Source organism: Mauremys reevesii, unplaced genomic scaffold (genome assembly GCF_016161935.1).
Source record: "Mauremys reevesii isolate NIE-2019 unplaced genomic scaffold, ASM1616193v1 Contig6, whole genome shotgun sequence".
In the NCBI taxonomy this organism is placed as follows: domain Eukaryota; kingdom Metazoa; phylum Chordata; order Testudines; family Geoemydidae; genus Mauremys; species Mauremys reevesii.
Genome location: NW_024100873.1, coordinates 211,803 through 236,111, shown reverse-complemented (window position 1 = coordinate 236,111; position 24,309 = coordinate 211,803). Strand labels below are relative to the sequence as shown.

At 51.0% G+C, this 24,309-nt stretch overlaps 2 protein-coding genes across 2 annotated transcripts in view; one reads left to right on the top strand and one right to left on the bottom strand.

The window, feature by feature from the left end:
• LOC120394448 (C-type lectin domain family 2 member B-like) overlaps positions 1–24,309 on the bottom strand; it is a 1,239,960-nt gene that overhangs the window by 1,188,943 nt on the left and 26,708 nt on the right. The gene's annotated exons all lie outside the window — the stretch shown is intronic.
• Positions 3,160–24,126, top strand: LOC120394435 (killer cell lectin-like receptor subfamily F member 1). The gene is made up of 5 exons (XM_039518664.1): positions 3,160–3,244; positions 20,442–20,591; positions 22,093–22,247; positions 23,262–23,374; positions 24,003–24,126. Exons 1-5 carry the CDS (start codon positions 3,160–3,162, stop codon positions 24,124–24,126), a joined length of 627 nt encoding a protein of 208 aa, XP_039374598.1.

The following is a 24,309-nucleotide window of genomic DNA, read 5'->3' as shown; positions in this document are numbered from 1 at the left end:
CATTTCCAGTTGCTATTGCAAGCTTCAAGGAGCAAAGTTAAGGTTGAATTACAGGGGTAGCATGTCATACCTTAACATTTCATTTCCTGGTTTCCAGAGGTTTCTCTTTGGCCACGCTCCACATCATGGGTTTTGGCAGTTAATACACAGAGTACATCTGCATGTATGATAAACACCATCAGGACTTGAACCAGGCACCTTTAGAGCCTCTACAGTCTAACAAAAGTACCAAGCTCTGTAACTGGGGCTGTAACAAACTCACATCCTCTACAGATCAGACACAGCTGGAGATAACACACACACTGTGATGGGATCCCCGAGGTGCAGCCTGGGACCATGGGACCGTTCTTCCCCCTTAACTCTCTCTAGCATGGGCTGTCTGTCACATGCCTTGCTAGTGACCCGCAAACCCCTCCAGGTGCTGTTATCACTCAGCACAACCATATGTGGACCCCACACCCAGCTAGCTTGCATGAATGCTCCCAGAGCCACTCATGAATCACACAGAGAAATCCCCCCAGCGCCCAGCACAGTACCTCAGGAATATACCATCTTGCACTGCATCAATGGAAAGTGGATATACACCAGCCTTTGCAAACCTGAGCAGATTACCACACACTTCAGGCAAACTCACTGGTAAAGATAAACAGTTAAACAAATTTACTGACTACAAAAGATAGATTTTAAGTGATAGGCACCTTCTGAATGATCTGCCGTACTCAGGTTACATTTCCCAAAAGAACAAAACCCCATTGACACAGAGGCAGATTTTAGCAACATGGCTACAGACATTTTTCAGATTTCTGCCCTGGGTCTAATTCAACCTGACACCGGCTGGGTGTTGGTCACATTCACTGATGACTGCAGAGCCCCTTGAGCCAAGCAGCTGCAGTGGGAGCTGGTAGGTTAGAACAAGTATCAGAGGGGTAGCCGTGTTAGTCTGGTTCTGTAGAAGCAGCAAAGAGTCCTGTGGCACCTTATAGACTAACAGACGTTTTGCAGCATGAGCTTTCGTGGGTGAATACCCACTTCTTCGGATGCAAGCAGTGGAAATTTCCAGGGGCAGGTGTGTATATATAAGCAAGCAAGAAGCAAGCTAGAGATAACGAGGTTAGATCAATCAGGGAGGATGGGGCCCTGTTCCAGCAGCTGAGGTGTGAAAACCAAGGGAGGAGAAACTGGTTCTGTAATTGGCAAGCCATTCACAGTCTTTGTTTAGTCCTAAACTGATGGTGTTAAATTTGCAGATGAACTGGAGCTCAGCAGTTTCTCTCTGGAGTCTGGTCCTAAAGTTTTTTTGCTGTAAGATGGCCACCTTAAAATCTGCTATTGTGTGGCCAGGGAGGTTGAAGTGTTCTCCAACACGGTGTTGTATATTGCCATTCCTAATGTCTGATTTGTGTCCATTTAACCTTTTCCTTAGAGACTGTCCAGTTTGGCCGATGTACATAGCAGAGGGGCATTGCTGGCATATGATGGCATATATTACATTGGTGGACGTGCAGGTGAATGAACCGGTGATGGTGTGGCTAATCTGGTTAGGTCCTGTGATGGTGTTGCTGGTGTAGATATGTGGGCAGAGTTGGCATCGAGGTTTGTTGCATGGGTTAGTTCCTGAGCTAGAGTTACTATGGTGCGGTGTGCAGTTGTTGGTGAGAATATGCTTCAGGTTGGCAGGTTGTCTGTGGGCGAGGACTGGCCTGCCACCCAAGGCCTGTGAAAGTGTGGGATCATTGTCCAAGATGGGTTGTAGATCCCTGATGATGCGTTGGAGGGGTTTGAGCTGGGGACTGTATGTGATGGCCAGTGGAGTCCTGTTGGTTTCTTTCTTGGGTTTGTCTTGCAGTAGGAGGTTTCTGGGTATACATCTGGAAAAGGTTAAATGGACACAAATCAGACATTAGGAATGGCAATATACAAAAACCTGTAGGAGAACACTTCAACCTCCCTGGCCACACAATAGCAGATTTTAAGGTGGCCATTTTACAGCAAAAAAACTTTAGGACCAGACTCCAGAGAGAAACTGCTGAGCTCCAGTTCATCTGCAAATTTAACACCATCAGTTTAGGACTAAACAAAGACTGTGAATGGCTTGCCAATTACAGAACCAGTTTCTCCTCCCTTGGTTTTCACACCTCAGCTGCTGGAACAGGGCCCCATCCTCCCTGATTGATCTAACCTCGTTATCTCTAGCTTGCTTCTTGCTTGCTTATATATACACACCTGCCCCTGGAAATTTCCACTGCTTGCATACGAAGAAGTGGGTATTCACCCACGAAAGCTCATGCTGCAAAACGTCTGTTAGTCTATAAGGTGCCACAGGACTCTTTGCTGCTTCTAGGTTAGAACAGGGTCTCCCGTGGGTCGGGACCCAAAACTGGGTCTCCAGAATGTTTCAAAGGGTCACGTGGCAGCTCCTGTGGCTCCTGTCCCATGGGGCTGGCTGGGTTCGCCTCCCTGCTCCAGGCACTGTAACCTCTGGGGTCCCAGCACCACTCAGGTTTGGCCCAGCCGTCATGGCGATGGGAGTCCTGGTAGGCTGGATTTGAGTGAGTGGCACTGCAACCCCACAAACCAGGTCACAACTGCACTCAGGCAAATTTGGTCCAGTCTGGGGGCCAGGGCCAAACCTGAGTGACACTGCAAACCTGGAAGTTGTAAGGCCTGGAACAGAGAGCCAAGCCCAGCCAGCCCCACAGCACAGGAGCTGCAGAAGCCGCCACTGTGGGCAGAGCTAGAGCTGAGCTCCGGGGGCCAGGATCTGACCGAAACCACCCCAAGGCCTCCACCCCCAGGCTATTTACTGAGTCGTAACAGACCATTAACATTTACAAATGGGTCCTGAGCCGAAAAAGGTTGAGAACCGGTGGGCTGGAAACCCTCTCACCTACTCTGTCCCACGTGGGCAGTGATCTGCTTAGTGCAGGAGCATAGGCATGTAGCTAATATAGAGCTGGCAGAGTCTAGTGATAACCTCAGAGGTGTGGGGGAAGGTGGAGGTGTTGGGTGTTGCTTGTGTGCAGAGCCTGAACTTCCTGTGGTTTCTCATGAGGAGGGTCAGTGCTGCTGCTGGAGAGCCTGAGGGTCAGTTAGTAGCTGGCTCTTTTCCCTCCTCTGAGTATCTGCTGAAAAGAATTAAACGCGGGACAAGACTGGCCAATGGAGGATGAAGAGGGTTACATGGTATTGAACCTTCGTCCGAAGATGACATCATCAGACCGGCCATGTCAACCTGCGACCCAAGGTAAGTGACTTAGTGTCTCCCTGTGGTGTCCATTACTGACTGTGCCTTTCCATGTCACCTGGCAGGGAGGGGACAAGGGAAAACATCTTGTGCGTATGGAAATTCTGGATGCACAATCGTGATACTCTGGTGATGGCGCAGATAATTGCAGAGGTCGGTGGATAGAGATGACATAGTGAGCATGGGGGTATGCAGGGGAAGAGAGAGAGAGAGAGCTTGTACAGAAAGGGTGGGCTCTGCCTTAACTAGAGCAGGACCAGACTCTTGGCACATGCAATAAATAGGATTTAGGGTGATTATTTAAGGTAGGAACTGGGGAAAGCTAACGGGTGCTGAGAAGTCTTTTAAGCTCAGACATCCATCCACAGAAGAAAGCTAGTCATTGCTGAAGAACCTTCTAACATCAGACATCCATCCAGAATGTTGTTAATATCAAAGTACAGGTTCCAGAAAAGGTCAGGACACACATTACAGCTGATCAGGAGAATGGAGAGGGTAAGATCACAAAAATAAATTCTGCAAAGAGCATCAAAGGAGTTAAATAAAAATAGGCAGATGGTCAAAAATAAAACCTCTATGTATGTTTTTACAAATGTGAGAAGTGTGAAAGCAACAAGCAGGTGAATTGGAACCGATGCTGATAGAAGACCTGATATAATAGGTGGTAGAATTCCCCAAATCAATGGGTTACTGTAGCCCCTGACTGTGAACTGCACAGGAAGGTCAGATTAGATTGGGGAGTCGCATGTGCCTGTATAATCTGCCTGGCTACAAATCCCAAGTGCTAAGATTACAGATACACTAATATGTACACCGCTGTCCCAGCCTCCTGGCTTTCAAAGAGCTTTTGACATGCTTGTGAATAATAGCCTGGACAGTTCATGGTCACCAAGACAGAAAAGATTTTGCATGAACAATGTAATGTTAGAGTTTGAGACGTGAGCCCCAGGTGATCCAGCTCTCACAACTTCACTGTTCGGTATATGGGGAAAACTCTGTAGCATGACAAAATAGTAACATGAAGGAAGTGAGTCTGGCAGATCTGGACTTTGTCTGTGGGGGGACAGACTGGTGGTTGGGTGTCCCAGTGGCTGGGGTCAGGGCCGGATTAACTTTTTGTGGGCCCAGCCCCAAACATATTTGTGGGGCCCCTGGGGAATGAGGGGGCCAGGGGCAAGAGCACAGCAGGCAGGGTGGATTTTATTTAAATCATGATTTAAATCACTAATCAAAAAGACTCAGTTGAATCATGGTTTTCTACATACAAGTGCAGTCTTGTTGGTTGTTCTAACCAGGGGCGGCTCTAGGCATTTCACCACCCCAAGCACGGCAGGCAGGCTGCGTTCGGCCGCTTGCCTGTGGGAGGTCCGCTGGTCCCGCGGCTTCTGGACCTCCCACAGGCACGGCTGCAGGAGGTCCGCCGAAGCTGCGGGACCAGTGGACCTCCCGCAGGCAAGCCGCCCAAGGCACCCTGCCTGCCGCCCCCACGGCACCAGCAGAGCGCCCCCCACGGCTTGCCACCCCAACCACGCGCTTGGCGTGCTGGGGCCTGCAGCTGCCCCTGGTTCTAACCTTAATAGACATTCTTCACAACTCGGAAATAGATGTAGGTTTCATTTTTAGAAGGTACACACTATACATTTTTAAACAGTGATTTATTTTGATAACTCTTCAGATTAGTTTTACAGCTATATCAGAAAATGAATGTTTGGTTATTTCATTTACCAAAGGTAATTGAAGCAGATATTTGTGAAGTCACTGGGAGGTGAACTATTTCCAGTTCAATGGGTTAATCATTAGCATTAGGGGGATTTTCTTGCCAGGCTGTATTAGGAGGAGATCACCACCCGACAGACATTTAATTTGTGTTATTTAAATGAAACAACATTAAGTATTGTTGATTTTTTTCTTCAACAGCAAACATAATATTTTAACAAAACAAGCATATGTCCCTTGCTTCTCACATTTATCTCCAGACGTCTTCTCCTTGTCCAGATCTATTCCGCCCCAAACAATCTTCTATTCATTGAACTTTTTGAAGCTTTTCACATTTAAAGAGAGGTAAGGGATTGACTCTGTACACAAATTTGCAGAGGGACAATAGGGTTTAGGTGTGTTATTTCTCATAGAATCATAGAATTTAAGATCAGAAGGGACCATTATGATCATCTAGTCTGACCTCCCACAAGATGCAGGCCACAAAAGCTGACCCACCCACTCCTGAAATAATTCTCTCCCTTGACTCAGCTGTTGAAGTCCCCAAATCCTGATTTAAAGACTTCAAGTAGCAGATAATCCTTCAGCAAGCGACCCCTGCCCCATGCTGCGGAGGAAGGTGAAAAACCTCCAGGGCCACTGCCAATCTACCCTGGAGGAAAATTCCTTCCCGACCCCAAATATGGCGATCAGCTGAACCCCGAGCATGCGGGCAAGACTCTCCAGCCAGACACTCAGGAAAAAAACTTTCAATATCCCAACATTGACCCTCGGTACTAATTACCAGTGGTGGCACGTTATTGACCTATTGACTAAATCACGTTATCCTATCAAACCATTCCCTCCATAAACTTATCAAGCTTAATCTTAAAGCCAGAGAGGTCCTTCGCCCCCACTGTTTCCCTCGGTAGGCTGTTCCAGAATTTCACTCCCCTGATGGTTAGAAACCTTCATCTAATTTCAAGCCTAAACTTCCGACTGCCAATTTATATCCATTTGTTCTCGTGTCCACATTAGTACTGAGCTGAAATAATTCCTCTCCCTCCCTGGTATTTATCCCTCTGATATATTTAAAGAGAGCAATCATATCTCCTCTCAACCTTCTTTTGGTTAAGGAAAACAAACCGAGCTCCTCAAGTCTCCTTTCATATGACAGGCTTTCCATTCCTCGGATCATTCTAGTGGCCCTTCTTTGTACCCGTTCCAGTTTGAATTCATCCTTCTTAAACACAGGAGACCAAAACTGCACACAGTACTCCAAATGAGGTCTTACCAACGCCTTGTATAACGGGACTAGCACCTCCTTATCTCTACTAGAAATACCTCGCCTAATGCATCCCAAGACCGCATTAGCTTTTTTAACGGCCACATCACATTGCCGACTCATAGTCATCCTGAGATCAACCAGGACTCCGAGGTCCTTCTTCTCTTCCGTTACTTCCAACTGGTGCGTCCCCAGCTTATAACTAAAATTCCTGTTAGTCATCCCTAAATGCATGACCTTGCACTTCTCACTATTGAATTTCATCTTATTACTAATACTCCAGTTTACTAGGTCATCCAAATCTCCCTGGAGGATATCCCGATCCTTCTCTGAATTGGCAATACCTCCCAACTTCGTGTCATCCGCAAACTTTATCAGCCCACTCCTACTTTTGGTTCCAAGGTCAGCGATAAATAGATTGAATAAGATCGGACCCAAAACCGAACCTTGAGGAACTCCACTGGTAACCTCCCTCCAACCCGACAGATCACTTTTCAATACGACCCGCTGCAGTCTCCCCTTTAACCAGTTCCTTATCCACCTCTGGATTTTCATTTCAATCCCCATCTTTTCCAATTTAACCAGTAATTCTTCATGCGGTACCGTATCAAACACCTTACTGAAATCAAGATATATTAGATCCACCGCATTTCCCTTGTCTAAAAAATCTGTTACTTTCTCAAAGAAGGAGATCAGGTTGGTTTGGCATGATCTACCTTTCGTAAAACCATGTTGTAATTTGTCCCAATCACCATTGACCTCAAGGTCCGTAACTACTCTGTCCTTTAATATTTTTTCCATGACTTTACATACTACAGATGTTAAACTAACAGGCCTGTAGTTACCCGGGTCACTTTTTTCCCCCTTTTTGAAAATAGGAACTATATTAGCTAATCTCCAGTCAAACGGTACAACCTCCGAGTTTAGAGATTAATTAAAAATTATTGCTAACGGGCTTGCAATTTCACTCGCCAATTCCTTTAATATTCTAGGATGAAGATTATCCGGGCCGCCTGATTTACTACCGTTAAGCTGTTCAAGTTTGGCTTCTACCTCGGATACTGTAATTTCCAACCCCGCACCTTCATTCCCATCAGTCACTCTGCCACTATTCCTAAGCCCTTCATTAGCCTCATTAAAGACCAAGGCAAAATATTCGTTTAGATATTGTGCCATGCCTAGCTTATCCTTAATCTCCACCCCGTTTACAGTTTTAAGCGGACCCACTTCTTCTTTCTTGGTTTTCTTCCTATTTATATGGCTAAAAAACCTTTTACTATTGGTTTTAATTCCCTTCGCAAGGTCCATCTCTACCCGGCTTTTGGCCTTTCTCACTGCATCCCTACACCCTCTGAACTCAATAAGGTAGGTTTCCTTGCTGATCCCTCCCATCTTCCACTCCTTGTACGCTTTCTGTTTTTTCTTAATCACCTCTCTGAGACGCTTGCTCATCCAGCTCAGTCTAAAATTGCTACCTACGAACCGCTTTCCCTTTCTCGGGATACAGGCCTCTGACAGCTCCTGCAACTTCAACCTGAAATAATCCCAGGCGTCTTCCGCCTTTAGATTCCTAAATATGTTAGTCCAATCCACTTCCCTAACTAGTCGCCTTAATTTAGTAAAGTTAGCCCTTTTGAAATCGTAAACCTTAGTCTCAGATGCAATTTTGTTTATCCTTCCATTTATTTTGAACCGAATTAGCTCATGATCACTCGAGCCAAGGTTGTCCCCTACAACCATTTCCTCAACAAGGTCCTCACTACTCACCAAAACCAAATCTAAAATGGCATCCCCCCTCGTCTGTTCAGCAACTACTTGATGAAGGAATTCATCAGCTATCACGTCTAGGAAAAGCTGAGCCCTATTATTATTACTAGCATTTGTTCCCCAATCTATATCCGGGAAGTTAAAGTCTCCCATGATCATACAGTTCCTATTAGTATTTACCTCCTTAAAACATTAAAGAGTTCTCTATCCATATCCAGGCTAGATCCAGGCGGTCTATAGCACACCCCAATCACTATCCCAGGGGACGCTCTAGTAGTTTTCTTCCCCAATGTGATCATTGCCCAAACAGACTCCGTATTATCCGTTCCATTCATAGGCGGCGAGTTCTATGGGCCCGTGGGGCCCAGGCTCCACCAATAATCCTAAAGGTGGGCCCAGCTCCACCAATGTTTGGGCCCCAGGCCCTGTGCTTCGGGGGTCCCCCTGTCGCAATGCCGGACGCTCTCACCGCAGCGGCAGCTCCCGGGAGAGGCTCCAGCAGCGACTGGGCTCACAGCCCATTGGCCGGGAACCCCAGCCAATGGGAGCTGCCGGGGGTGGTGCCGGAGCTGCCTGGCCACGCCTCCACAGCAGGGAGGGGGAGCGAGCCACCAGCAGCGTCTGAGCCCTGGGCAGAGCAGCAGCAGCGTCTGTCCCTATCAGACAGACTCAGCCGGTGAGCTGTGGGGGCAGCCAGACACAGAGACACAGCCGGGGGTCAATGGGGACAAACAGACACAGCTGGGGTTGTGGGACAGACAGACACAAGGACACAGCCAGGGGTTGTGGGACAGACAGACAGCCGGGGGTGGTGGGGGCAGCCAGACAGACACAGCTGGGGGTGGTGGGGACAGACAGACACAGCTGGGGGGTTCTGGGACAGACACACACACAGCCGGGGGTGGTGGAGGCAGCCAGACACACGGACACAGCCGGGGGTTGTGGGACAGACAGACACAAGGACACAGCCAGGGGGTTGTGGGACAGACAGACACACGGACACAGCCGGGGGGTTCTGGGACAGACAGACACAGCCGGGGGGGGGGCAGACAGACACAGCCGGGGGTTGTGGGACAGACAGACACAAGGACACAGCCAGGGGGTTGTGGGACAGACACACACAGCCGGGGGTGGTGGGGGCAGACACAAGGACACAGCCAGGGGGTGTGGGACAGACACACACCAGGACACAGCCGGGGGGGGGGGTTGTGGGGACAGACAGATGGACACAGCTGGGGGATTGTGGGGACAGACAGATGAAGCCGTGGGCAGGGAAAGGAGCAGCAATGGGCACCCCGGGGCTGGTATAAATTACACAGGATGGGGGGAGCTTCCTGAGGGGACTATAGCAACACCCCCCACAGAGCAGACCCAGGTTGCAGCTGGCTCTGCCCATCACAGCCCCCTGCCCCACAGAGACCCACACAATCCTCTGCCCACTCGAGAGACTCCCAATGACCCCTGTGCCCCTGTCACTCCTCTCCAGAGAGCCCTCCCCTTTGTTCCAGCCCACTCCCCTCCCCCACTGCCTCCCCTCCTCCAAAGCTCCCTACAATCTCCCTCTTTGCCTTCCGCCCCCCAGCCCAGCCCATTCCATTGGCCGGGAGGCTCCCAGTCTAGTGGCTAGCAGGGCCCATGGGAGCTGCACCTGAGGCAGGGTGCCTGCTTGCAGATGCAGACCTGCCTGGCTGTGCCTCTACAGCACAGGGAGGGGGAGCCACAGGTGAGCAAGCCCTGGTCATCATCATCATCACAGGCCCAGTAATTCTCTGGATATTTAATTTCACTGAGGCAAAATGTGTGCAATTTTAGGGGTTGAATGATTGAATGACATAATACCCACCTGCCCGCATTGTCCATCACTAAGTCCAGTAATTTTGTCAAGTGTTTGTTGCACAACATGGTGGTGCCTACCCCTACCTTGTGCTTCAGGGGGTGATGGGATCCAGGGCAGCCTGTTATAGAACTACCTGATTAGTAATTGGATATGTTGGCTGGCATCTTTTTTTACGTGTTCGCTCCCCCTGATGTTAGAACCTGGCTACACCACTGGGGAGGGGAGCTTCCTAGACCTGTGCAGCTGGGGCTTAGGTGAATTTTGTGATACTGTGCCCCTCCCCAGCTACCACCCTGCAGTCCCCACTCCTGCACCATGCTGGGCAAGGGGCAGCCCCATCCCCAGTGAGGCTATGGTGAGGGGTGGCAGCAGGGGAGGCCACACGTGATGGCAACCTCCCCCCTCGGTACCCACCATAGGGGAGGCGAGTGGGCTTTCTGGACCTGAGAGGGACCCTAGGAGCATGTGCAGTGAACTGGGGGGGAGAGGAGGGGTCCCTCCCCTGGAGCTTGCTGCTGCCAGGGAGGGTGGAGGGGAGTCCTCTTTGGCCCTAGCCCTGGGGCAGCTTGTCTGCACCCCAAGTTCCTTATCCCCAGCCCTGCCCCAGAGTCCTCACCTAATGGGAAAAACACTCAACTTAAATTTGGTGGTCAGTTTAGAGTATCATAGAATATCAGGGTTGGAAGGGACCTCAGGAGGTCATCTAGTCCAACCTCATGCTCAAAGCAGGACCAATTCCCAACTAAATCATCCCAGCCAGGGCTTTGTCAAGCCTGACCTTAAAAACCTCTAAGGAAGGAGATTCCACCACCTCCCTAGGTAACCCATTCCAGTTCTTCACCACCCTACTAGTGAAAAAGTTTTTCCTAATATCCAACCTAAAGCTCCCCCTCTGCAACTTGAGACCATTACTCCTTGTTCTATCATCTTCTACCACTGAGAACAGTCTAGATCCATCCTCTTTGGAACCCCCTTTCAGGTAGTTGAAAGCAGCTATCAAATCCTCCCTCATTCTTCTTTTCTGCAGACTAAACCATCCCAGTTCCCTCAGCCTCTCCTCAGAAGTCATGTGCTCCAGCCCCCTAATCATTTTTGTTGCCCTCCACTGGATTTTCCAATTTTTCCACATCCTTCTTGCAATGTGGGGCCCAAAACTGCACGTAGTACTCTAGATGAGGCCTCACCAATGTTGAATAGAGGAGAATGATCATGTCCCTCGATCTGCTGGCAATGCCCCTACTTATACAGCCCAAAATGTTGTTAGCCTTCTTGACAAAGGCCAGAGGAGGGAGTGTTAGTGCCTGTGCGGACTTCTGGGAAGTGCATGGGGTGGAAGGGGATGCTGGGATGCTCTGGAACTGCTCCTTCAAAGCCAGTCAGGACTCTGGGGGAGCCTCCTCTCTGAGCAGACTGTCTCCAGGGCAAGAAGCTTACACCTTCCTGGGTCTGACCTCAGAGCATTCAGCATGCCCTTCCACACCATGCACTTTCCGCAGTGAGTCTGCCCAGGCGGGGTCCTGGGGCAGCCAGAGGTCCCTGCACCCCAACTCCGCAGTCAGATGTGACTCTCAGCCAGACTGTAAAACAGAAGGTTTATTAGATGACGGGAACACAGTTTAAACAGTGCTTGTAGGTACAGAAAACAGGACCCCTCTGTCAGGTCCATCTTGCGGGGTGGGGAGCCCAGAACCAAGTTCTGGGTCTCTTCCCATTTCCCCAGCCAGCTCCAAACGGACACTCCCTCCTCTGGCCTCTGTGTCTCTTCCGGACAAGGAGGCCACCTGATCTCTTTGTCCCCAACACCTTCAGTTAGCATCTTGCAGGGGAAACTGAGGCACCCACACAGTATTCAGAGAAAATATTAAGAACATTCCCACTTCATCACAACAGGTGCAACAAAATATAATACTGTATATTGAAGTAGGCAAGTGCTGCTTCTGACTTTCCACTTTTAATTGATCCTTGTAATCTTGTGGCGCTGACGCGTTGTAGCTTCATTTTATATCGGCTTACAGGGCGGAAGCGGGGGGGCACCACCATTTTGGGCCCCACCAAAAATTATACAAACCTGCCGCCTATGAGAGCAGGTGCCTCCCTTCTCCCTGGTTCTAGCCCAATCTCTTCATCTCTCTCTGCACTAAGCTGAGGGTGGGGGTGCACTGGGCACAGGGCTGGGGGTGCAGGGTCTGGGAGGGACTTAGGGTGCAGGAGCAGGCTGGGGGTTGGGTTGCAGGGCCTGGCCAGGAGCTAGGATGAGGGAGGGGGCTCAGGGTTGGGGCAGGAGGTTGAGGGGTGGAGCGCTTACCTGGGGCGGCTCCTGTTTGGTGTGAGGGGTTGTGACAGTGTGAGACTCACCCCTGCAGCTGGTCATCTCGGGGAATTAACTCTTTTAGCCTCCAGAGCACCCTCTGCAGGCCAGTGTCCTGCTTGCTGCTGGCCCAGTGTCCCTCCTGGCCCCCAGTGCCCCTTTATCTGGGGTGCTGCCCCTGGCCATACACCCCTCAGTCTCAGGGTTTCCCCTCCCCAGGGAACCCCCACCTCCTATCCCCACCTTGCCTCAGTCGTAGGCTACTGCCAGTCACCAACTCACCCCCACACCCTGGGGCAGACTGCAGGGTCAGCCACTCATCATAGGCAGGGTTGGGTCTGGACCTGCTGCCTCTTCGCAACCCAGTGCCTCTATGGGGCCTTGGACAAGGCCCTGCAGCCTGGGAAGTTGCCAGCCTGGAGCTCCTCAGCCCTTCTAGCCTTTCCCCAGCCCTGCCTCACTCTAGGTACCCTGAGCTTCCCAGCAGCCAGGTCCCTCTCTCTCTGAAGGAAGAGAGAGACTTGGGGCTTCTGGCTTGCAGCCTTTTATATGGACCAGCTGGGCCTGATTGAGGTGTGGCCACAGCTGAGGCTGTTTCCCCAATCAGCCCAGCTTCCCTGACACAGCCCTCTCCCAGGGCTGTTTTAAGCCCTTCTGGGCAGGAGTGGGGTAACTACCCCACTGCAGGGGTGCAAGGGCCGTGAGCACGGGCGTGTACTTGGCGTGGTTTACCCCTGTCCCAGACACCTGCCCCTTTTGCGGCGTGAGGGAGACCCTGGCACACGTTTACGTAGAGTGCGCCAGGCTGCAGCCCCTATACCGGCTCCTCACCAATATCCTGTTGCATTTCTGGCTGCACTTTTCCCCCCACCTCCTTCTCCATGCACTCCCTATCCGTGGCCCCACGAAGTCGCGGGACCTCCTGGTCAACCTCCTCCTCGCCCTGGCTAAGATGGCCATCTACGCGACCAGGGAGAGGCGGTTGGCTGACGGAGACTCCTGCGACTGTGGGGCTTGTTTCCGATCCTTAGTCCGTTCACGTCTCCGGGCAGAGTTCCTCTGGGCGGCGTCCGCTGGCTCCCTTGACGCCTTCGAGGAGCAGTGGGCGCTGTCCAGGGTTCTCTGCTCGGTGTCCCCGTCAGGCTCCCTTCTTATGACCCTTTGACCGCACTCCTGTCCCTGTTCTTTTATTAGTTGTCCCCCAAACTCAGTTGGGTTTTTGAGGTCCTGGAGATCCTCCCCTTAGGCTGGGGGGGGGATCCGTTAGCAGTGGGTACAGGGGTGCAAGTGCCTGGAACCCAATAGGTACAGGGATGCAAGTCGGAAGGGGGGGTGCAGGAGCTCCTGTTTGGTGCTTAGGGTGGGGATGTGCAGGAGTCAGGGTGTGGTGGGGGTTCAGGAGTCAGGACGGGTCTGGTGTGTGTGAGGGGGGTGCAGGAGTCAGGGCAGAGGGTATGGACTGGGGTCATAAGGGTGTTCCCAGTCCTCTGCCCTGAGCGGCTCATAGCAGGGGGCTGGAGGGGATATGCCCTGATTCCACCCCCTTCCCCAAGGCTCTGTCCCTACCTCTTCTCTGACTCCTCCCCGAGCGGTGAGCACCCTGTGGCTCCCTTGCGCTGGCGAACAGCTTTTCAGCGGCAGGGGAAGCACTGGGAGGGGCAGGAACACGGCACACTCAGGGGAAGAGGTGGGCAGGGGGAGTGCGCAGGACCAAGCTTCTGCCTGCTGCCCCTGCAGGAAATAGTGGTGGGCGGGGGGCAGAGAAGAGCAGGCTGGGTGCCAGTGGTGCCATGGTAAATCTGGTATTGGCTGGGGTGAAGGAAGCTGCTGGCAGAGCCAGTTTCTGTGGGGTAAGGGCTGGGCGAGACAGCGGCAGTCAGTGAGAGATGTGAAGGGGGAAGGTGGTGGCAGAACCGGGGTCTGTTAGTGGGGGACAGGCATGTTCTCAGCAGGGACGCGCTGGGGGATGTGTGGAAGGTTTTGGCAACACGGGGTCAGTTAGTGATGGGGCAACAGACCCTCAGCCAAAGGGAGACACAAAATGGGTCATGGCGGAAGGTTCTGGCCGAGCAGGGTCTGGCAGGTGGGGAATGGCAGTGACTAGAGGTGGAAGGTTCTGGAAGCCCCAGGGTTTCTCTGAGGGGTGGGGGGGGGGGGCGACTGGCAGTTATATAAGGATGTAAAGGGGGGCGGCTGGGGCAGGTAGTTTTAGGGCCCAACAGATGTCGCAGGGACATGGGGGAAGGCTGTGGAGAGCCAGGGTCTGTCAGTGAGGGGCAGGCATGTTTTCAGAAGGGATGAGTTGAGGTCTGGGAGGAAGGTTTGTTCAGACAGAGCCTGGCACAGCAGGGTCCTGGTCCCTGCCTGGGGCTCCTAGGTGCTGCAGTGACACAAATAATTACTAACGTTAGTACTAGGTCAGCTAGTGGTGTGGGGACCAGCCTGCCTGCCAGAGAGACATGGGGCTGGTTATTGTGGAGATTTGGGTAGAGCTGGGGGGTCTGTGTGAGGAGGGACAGAGGCAGAGCAGTTACTCAGGATATGGAGGTGGGTGGGGGATGAGGCTCTGGAAAAACCAGGGCAATTACTGTATGTGGAGGTGAGGGGAAGAGTCAGTGGTGACATTGCACGGGTATGTTCTGGAAAAGCCAATGCCAGATAGTGAATGTGAAAGAATATTTGGGGTGGGTGGGTGGAGGATTAGGGATGGCAGGTTCAGAGCTGGGACAGCCAGTAAGTAGCAAGGGCAGGCAGGGCAGCAGAGGATCAGTTATCACATGGGGAGCTCTGGCAATTCACATGCTCAGGGTTTAGCTGATTGCCATATATGGGATCAGGAAGGAATTTCCCCCCAGGTCAGACTGAGAGGGACCTTGCAGAGGTGGGGGATGTCATTGCCTTAGAACATAAGAACGGCCGTACCGGGTCAGACCAAAGGTCCATCTAGCCCAGTATCTGTCTACCGACAGTGGCCAATGCCAGGTGCCCCAGAGGGAGTGAACCTAACAGGCAATGATCAAGTGATCTCTCTCCTGCCATCCATCTCCATCCTCTGACAAACAGAGGCTAGGGACACCATTACTTACCCATCCTGGCTAATAGCCATTGATGGACTTAACCCCCATGAATTTATCCAGTTCTCTTTTAAACCCTGTTATAGCCCTAGCCTTCACAACCTCCTCAGGTAAGGAGTTCCACAAGTTGACTGTGCGCTGCGTGAAGAAGAACTTCCTTTTATTTGTTTTAAACATGCTGCCTATTAATTGATGAAGAACACACGTTCCCGGGAGCTCATGACAGACAACAAGGGGCAGCTTTAGGCCTATTCCACCAATTCCCCCGAATCGGACCCTGCACCTAAGAGGTCCCCGTGCCCAGTGAGGATCCCTTCCCTGGCTAGAGGCGCCTTTTTAATTTTTACTCACTTGGCGGTGCTACGAGTCTTCGGCGGCACTTCAGCGGCAGGTCCTTCAGTGCCGCTGAAGACCAGGAGTGAGTAAAGGACCCGCCGCCGAAGTGCCACCGAAGACTCGGAGCACCGCCCGGTGAGTACAAGCCCCACGTGTTTTTTGTACATGTGGGGAGTTTGTTTTGTTTTGTTTTTTTAAGTCATCCCTGCCGGGGCCCCGTCGAAACTGTTCGAATTGGGCCCCACACTTCTTAAAGCCGGCCCTGCAGACAACATGGAGAAATTCGCTATCGAGAGAGTAGAGTTGTTGATCTGGGTCAGTTTCAGCTGGTTCCTTGAGGACTTTATTCATTCCACCCAGCCAGGGAGGTGACACACCCCTATGTCTCTTAGGCTGCACTGAGAGAAAACTTAATCCTCCTCTCTCCCTAGGTAACAATGCAAAGTATAGGGGGTAACTGGACATTCCATCTATACTGAGCATGCTGCAGCCCCTCGGAGCCCCTATGTGCTGACCAGACTGAATGTGCACAGTGCTCGAATTATAGGGGGGGAAAGTAGGGGGACCCTTAATGAAAGGAAACTCCCTCACCTGTTAACTCCCATCTGCTGGCCCTGCCTCCTCCCCTACCCATAACTGTCCCCACTTGTCTCCACCTTCTTCCTCTGCCTCCACTATCCATTACCCCCACCTCTGTCCCTGTCTCCTCCACCACTCATAATTCCCCCTTCTTCACCAGTCACTGCACCCCTTCTACCCAGCACTACCCCTTACATCCCCGTCTGCCTTTTGCCCTTTATGTAACCTGCCTCCCCCCAGCCTTCTGCACCCATCCAATACCCCCAGCTCCCCTGGTCTATTCCTGCCTCCCCCTGCATCTAACACCCCCTCTGCCTCCTCTAGCCCTGCCCCCATCTCTGTTCCCCCTTCCCCTCTGACTCTCCCCCAACGTGGCAGATCCCTCTCCCCAGTGTGGAGCTCCTAAAATGGGTAGGGGGCTGGGAATTTGCCCCCCTTATCTGCTGGATCCCCTGGGGTGAGTGGTCCCATTTTCTGCCCTCTTTCCCTTGGTAGGTCTCCCGGTCCTTGACCCTCACAGTTTGCCCTGTCTCTGCAGGGCCGGTCCACAACATTCTGACACCTGAGGCGGGGAGCTCCAATGACGCCCCCATTCCCCTCGCTTGGGCCAAAATTTTGAAAGGTCTCAATTCTGCCTTCTTCCTGTTCTACTCCTCTCATGGTGCTGCTCTGGTACCTACCCCAATAAAGGGGAACTAACAACTTAAAATGCCTTGTTCAAAAATTTTAAGTAACCCTGAACTTTCAAACACCTGAACAGCAAATGTAGCTTCTCTTGTCTGCATAGCAAACACTGGCATTTTAATCTGCTTGAATAATCAAAGTGGTGCTTTCCATGCCTTCTTAGTCAGGGGCGGCTCTAGACACCAGCGCGCCAAGCAGGCGCTTGGGGCGGCCGTTTCCCGGGGGGGCGGCATTTGGCTCCGGTGGAGCTCCCGCCGGCATGCCTGCGGCAGGTCCACCGGAGCCCGGGACGAGCGGACCTGCCGCAGGCATGACTGCGGCGGGTCCCGTCTTCCCGCGGCGCCGGTTGGGCTCCCGCAGATGACTGCGGCAGGTCCGCCGTCCCGGGCTCCGGTGGACCTGCCGCAGGCATGCCGGCAGGAGCTCAACCGGAGCCGCGGGAAGAGGGGACCCGCCGCGGGACCGGGGAAGGGCGGCGCAGCGCTCCGCGCTGCTTGGGGCAGCCCGATTTCTAGAGCCGCCCCTGTTCTTAGTTACAAAGATTTGAACTGCTTTCTGCTGAAAGTCCACAGTCTGTGCCAGCTCATGCTCTATTGAGATGGTTGCAAAGCTGACCAGCCTCCCCTGTGTCATTGTGGAGTGTAGATGTGTTTTTATTAACTTCAGCTTGGAGAAGCTGCATTCTCCACCGGCAGCTGTTACAGGAGGCGTTAGAAGTATGCACAGAGCAACAAGAGCATTTGGAAAGAGGGTGGTCATCTTATGTGTGCACATCTATTCCAGAACAGCCTTTGGAGTTGATCCTGCTGAAATGTATCTTGAAAGGGCTTTCAGTTCATCACCTAAATCACTTGCATCAATATTGTGCATGTCATCATGTGTGAACACGTTCTCTAGTGCCCTGCATTGCTGGTGTAGGTCTTCTTCAGGTATAGTGAGGAGTTTTGGAATATCATATAACATCCCAAATATACTGCTGTGTTCCTTGAGCTGCATGAAATGTTCTTCAACTGACTCTATTGCACAATCTAGCGCCTGGTTAAAGAATTCAACTTTGAATTGTCGTTTGGGGTCTCTTATGGGATTATTCCGTGCCTTGTAATCAAAATGTCTTCTTCTTCAGTGACTCTTGTGTTACGGGTTAGATCACAGAACCCCCCTTTGGAGCTGCCACCTGATGTGCCAAGACTACTTCAACCTCTGCCAGCTTGGGGCTCCAGCACCCTGTCTTGCTGAGCCAGACACTCCCGTCTGCTCCAACACAGACCCAGGGTCTGAATTACTTGCCCCAAAGCTGCAGGTTTGCCTGAAAGCAGCTAACAGAAGTATTCTTGTCTTTAGCACCCAGATGTCCAACTCCCAATGGGGTCTAAACCCAAATAAATCTGTTTTACTCTGTATAAAGCTTATGCAGGGTAAACTCATAAATTGTTCGACATCTATAATACTGATAGAGAGAGATGCACGGCTGTTTGCTCCCCCAGGTATTAATACAGACTCTGGGTCAATTAATAAGTAAAAAGTGATTTTATTAAATACGGAAAGTAGGATTTAAGAGGTTCCAAGTAGTGACAGACAGAACAAAGTAAGTCACCAAGCAAAATAAAACACACGAATCTATGTCTAATCAAACTGAATACAGATAATCTCACCCTCAGAGATGCTTCAGTACGTTTTTTGCTCAGACTGGACCCCTTCCAGGCCTGGGCACAATTCTTTCCCCTGGTACAGCTCTTGTTCCAGCTCAGGTGGGAGCTAGGGGATTCTTCATGATGCCTCCTCCTGCTTTGTTCGGTTCCACCCATTTATATAATTTTTTGCATAAGGCGGGAATCCTTTGTCCCTCTCTGGGTTTCCACCCCCTCCTCCTCAATGGAAAGAAACCAGGTTAAAGATGGATTCCAGTTCAGGTGACAGGGGCTGAGGGGGATTTGGGGAGGGATCCAATGGAGGAAGGAGGGGGCACGGGGGGCGAGAGCCCCTCTGGCCTCCTCCTGTGCGCCGAAGCGGAGGGCAAAATTGTTTGTTTGTCCAGTGTCCTGACCGAACATCACTCGGGACGCAGGACAAACAAGCAAATATCGGGACAGTCCTGATAAAATCGAGACGTCTGGTCACCCTAAGTGGGTCCACAGTCATGGATCATCTAGACTTAAGGAACTAAACTCAGCAACAGCTGTTTCTTTCCCCTCCACCACACTCTTCTCTGATCTACACTTTTCTGCAGGAATGTGCATGGTTACATCCATTTGGATGTTGCAGTAGCTGCCAGGTCACCTGCACTCTGACTAACTGGAAGATCAGGCATCTCCTCACCACTCACATCCTCACTGGGGCCAGAAGGCTCAGCGTGAACATTTGTGTCTACGTATCTCAGGAGAGCTCCTTCCTGCTTAGATAGAAACGCTCCCTTTGCTTGCTTGCTTTTTCTGAATGCTGCCCCAGAGGGACATTTTCTTCTTTCACTCATGACTGCTGTTCTGTGCCAGCTATAGAGGTTCTCAACACTCAACTGAAGGGGACAAATAAGCAGGCTGGTAGCAGGGTCTGAGTGAGGGAAGATATCAGTGTCTTCAGGGCCTAACTGGTTCCTACTACTTCAGCTGACTGCCTGTTCTCTTCAAGTGGGCTCAGGGAAGCAGCAGGAACCAGGAAGCATCCTGAGAAGCTGGTGTGAATCAGTCCAGGCTTGTGGGGGTGCTAGAGAGGTACATAAGAGGCTCCTCCTCCTCTCTCTCCCTGCAGCTCCTGCTGCTTTCTGTTATTCCCTCTCATCTTTTCTCCTGTCTGCCTGTTATGTCTCTTGTACCCTCCTTCCTCCAGCACAGCACTCCACCAGCTCTGTGCATCTAGAGCAGAGAGAAAACAGATGCACCAGCAGCAGACACAATGTTCTACACTCTGGGTCCTAGTGGCACCCCACAGTCTGGCACTTGAGGCGGCCGCCTCAGTTCACCTCATGGTAAGGCCAGCCCTGGAGGAGTGCCCTCAGAGTAACGTGGCCCTTAACTGACAGGTTTAAAACTATTCCTGGTATTATGTGAGGAGGAACACAAATGCCCATTGGAGGGTGCTGCACAGGCGCCACAGGCCATTATTATTTTTTGCATTAACGTGCAGAGGATATTTCACTAAACCCCGACTCTTCCAGATCACACTCAGCATCCCCGCTGGCATCGACTCACTGCAGGGCTTGGAGCATCTGGGATCCTCATCCTGCTGGGAGCGGTGATAGCCATGGGCGTTTGGGGTAAGCAGTTCAAAATTAATTTGTACAAAATGCAGCACCCTGAAATTTCCTCTCCTCCCCATACTTCTGATTCCAACGTTCTTGTGAATAATGTCCTGGACACTTTATCATCACCACAAAGGGAACAATATCACATGAACAAGGTTGAGTCCCCTGTGATCCAGCTCTCACAACTTCACTGTTCAGTGTGCAGAGAAAAGTGGGAGACACCTTACAATTGTAATAAATGTAATTTTCCCTTTCTCTGTCGTGTTCTATCTCTCTGGCCCAATTCTGAATTTGATAGCGACAGTAGGTAATGATTTGTTGTTGCACACACCCTCATTCTCAGTTTGCTGATCCCTACGTAGTAGTCGCTATTCATGCTTACTCTGTTCTGAAGTTTCTCAGCTCAAAGGATCTCTGAATTCACTGGAGAACAAGGGTACCAGGGAGACACTCATCCATCAATCCAACTGCTGCACTGGCCTAAAAGATTTCCATTTCCACTTGAAACAATTTGTGTGTGAATCATCTCACAGCAACTCAGCAGGTAACCTGAGCTCCTTCTCTCTCAGCAGCTTCCTGTATTGCAGTGACATCTAGTGGTCAGTTAGGGTAACTCCAAGTGGAGGGGACAAACCACTTCAATAAGTGCAATAAATATCCTATTGCTTTACAAACTACATATAGGGTAGCTGCTATCTGGTAGTGACTCCTGTTTACTTTCCCCAATGCTTCTGTTGTAAAAAGGTCTTGTGTTATCTTTGGAGAAGCTCTCAAACTTCCATTGTTTGCAACATGCCTTTGAACTATGGGGTGAGCCCTCAGGCTGGAGAAACGTGTTTTCTTTGGCCCATGAAATTTCTTCCAGGTTTTGCTGAGATGTGAACTTTGGAAGAGTCGCCACTTCCCACCTTGCTTGTGGTGCTCAGGAAAAGTGACAAATAACAGCATAAAAAGTCAGAAGTGCTGAGCTCACCCTGCCACAGCCGCACACCCTGCACTGGGAGCTACCACAGCAGATGGAGATGGATGTGAGGAGAGGGTGAGAGCTGGGCCAGGCTCCCCCTCCTCATCCAGCACATGGGCCCAGGAACTTCCATCCATAGAAACACCACATGGGGCAGAAGCTCTTTCTGGGGAGGGAGAGGGAGCTGGCTCTGCTCCCATTGACCACCCAGGCCCATTCCCTGCCTCCTCCCCTGAGGATAACAGACTTTCCCTGTTACCAGCTAGCACTGAGTGGTAGCAGCGTGGTGTGGTTTTGAAGATCCAGGGTGCAAGCCCTGCTGCTGATTCAGGATGGGGCAGTTGTTCCAGTTGCATGTAATAGAATTGTTTTATATGTTTTTTAAAAACTAGGACACTAAACACATTAAAAGAACAGAAGGTTACAAAGCCAAGCTCTTGAAAATTAGGAAATGCCAGATTTACAATTACCCGCACAACCTTAATTCCACCCCATTTGTGTTTGCGGTATGATACACTCTTTATTGCATGACTACCTACTATTTTTCCTCAGGGCTGTTGCCTCATTCAGTGCACAGGCCTGTTTGGTTCCCATGTCCATGATGGCTCCCCAAGCATCCAGTGCACAGGATGAACCCACGGTCAGGCTGAATTACAGTTGCACGGGCAAGCCATGAATGTGGCATTTCCAATTCTGACTTTGCAACCTAAATAAAGTTCTTTTAACTCTTGTATATGTAGTATTATCTACTACCCCAACTGCATGCAGCCATCTCTAAGGGGAAATGTAATGGCTGTTATGGAGTACACAGGAACGCTACAGTAGCTGAGGGGAGGAAGTGAAGGAGGATTCCAGTTGAGCCTGACCTGCGTTAGCTGGTGCTATTTCAGGACTGAGGACTCACAGCTTCACCAATACCCCTCCCTCCTGGCCTGCAGCACCTGATGCTTAAATATTAGACCCATCCTCAAACAAAGCCAAGTCATAGCTCTTCTGGAAATGTCGAGCCTGAAGGCCTGTGCATGAATGTGATGCAGTTCAGGACCTTCAGCTCCATTAAACGTTTCCATTTCCCCTCCAGAGGGATCAGGGTGCAAGCTCTGCCCCCCAAACTGGCTGCTGCACAGGGACAAGTGCTATTGGGTGTCTAAAGAAAAAAATCCCTGGGACAAGAGCCGCGATGACTGTTCAAGGAGGAGCTCTCGGCTGCTGGTGATCCGGGACCAGGATGAGATGGTAAATAAAACTTGTCGTGGGGATATGAGCATCACTAGTAACAATTAATCCACAAAACCAATGTGGTGTGTCTGTCAAGGTTGCTCTATATCAGGGGTGGCCAAACTTACTGACCCTCTGAGCCGCACACAACAATCTTCGGAAGTTCTAGAGCCAGGTGCTCCTGCCAGGACTCAGCCTTCATCCCTGCGAGGAGGGGGGGATCTCAGGGCTTCAGCCCTGCAGGGGGCACAGGCCCCCCTAGATTTTTCCCAGGGTTTGCTGGTGCCGCTTGGTCACATGGTGCCACCGGGCCCTTTCCCTGTACTGGGAGCTGCGGCTGTGGGCAGAGGCAGCGGCAAACAGCTGGGAGCTGCCTCTCCCCATGGAACTAAAGCAGGGGCTCCTCACTGCAGCTCCCAGCGGTTTGGTGTTGCCCCTCCCCATGGAGCTAACACCTGGGAGCTGCAGGGTGGGGGCGCTGAGGTGCCTGCGGGGGTTTGACTCAAGCTGTTGGGAGAGGGAACCTTTCAATTGTGCCCCCCACACTCTGAGCAGGCACCAATCACCTGTAGCAGAAGCCCCTAGATCCACCACCCTGCTGCAGGGCAGAAGCCCTGAGCTCCCCCCCAGTCTGGTAGGCAGAGAATGGGCAGTACCTGGGGGGGCGCCGCAAGCCGCACTTTCACTGTAAAAAGTTGCATGTGGCTCACAAGCCACGGTTTGGCCACCCCTGCTCTACACAGACCCACACACACTAAAAAGCAAGGAAATGAAAAGCTCAGGCCAGCAACTGCACATAACCTGTGCCCAGCCCCCCCAGCGGTGACACCTCACCAATAGCATGACCCACCCACCTCACACAGACTGTACCAAGGCCTTAATTCTGCCCCAGTCAGGACAGAAACTAAACAACTGGCCCACGGTCACAGAGGGAGTCTGGGGAATTAAACCCAGTTCCCAGAGTCTCTAGCTAACACCTTAACCACTTTAACCCTCCTTCCCCATCACTTCATTCTTCCATGTCATTTACAGACTTTCATTCAAAATGATACCAAAGGCACAAACCAGCTCTGGCTTGGACTCACTGTTACATCCCCCGCGAGGAAATGGACTTGGGTGGACGGCTCCGTGTTCAATCCAACACTGTGAGTGTTTTTATCCTCTGAAAAAAGAACAGGAGTACTTGTGTCACCTTAAAGACTAACAAATTTATTTTAGCATGAGCTTTCGTGAGCTATAGCTCACTTCTTCGGATGCATAGAAGGGAACACACAGACAGGAGACATTTATACATACAGAGAACATGAAGAGGTGAAAGTATGCATACCAACAGGAAAAGTCTAATCAATTGAGATGAGCTATAAAGTTATCCTATGAGTCCATGTAAGATGTGCAGCAGGGGGCACAGGGCTGCTGCTTTCCAGCACTGGTGAGAGCAGAGGCCACATGTGGGCGCAAGGGATGTTAAGTGCTAGGCAGAGTCCTCTGCACAGGGAGAAGAGTCCTGAGCCTCATTCAATGGCTTCCACAGCACTTGGGCTAATCCTGAGGGCTGGTTTTTTTTGTAATATGGACAAGTGTCTTCAGAAATAGGCCAAGGCCAATCAACTGCTACTACAGGATCATGGGCTAGGGAGTGTTTTATCAACTAGGGCTCTATAGGAACAATTCAGTGAGTAAGGAAGAAATTCAAGAGGTGTCGTTTTTAGCAGCTTTGCCTCATTTTCTTGTTCAAAAATTCCAAAGTGATTATTTATTTATTTTGTTTTCCAGGTTCAATGTACAGGATCCTGCTGAAGGGAACAGCTGCGGGATGATAAAACCAGCTGAAATTTATTTTGAAACCTGCACTATTGTATCTAAATGGATTTGTGAAAAATACGCTCTCCAGATATAGACAATGACATTAATTATCTGTATTATCGCTGTGTGAATGAGAAATCCTTAGTTTCAATCTGTCCCATGAATGATGAATATTGAAGGGGAGCTTCAAAGGGAAAAAGTGGGCTTGTGCCCGTGCCCCTCCCCCCTGCTTTTATAACGTGGATAAAGACGGCACGAAAGGCTTTTCTTGCATTTG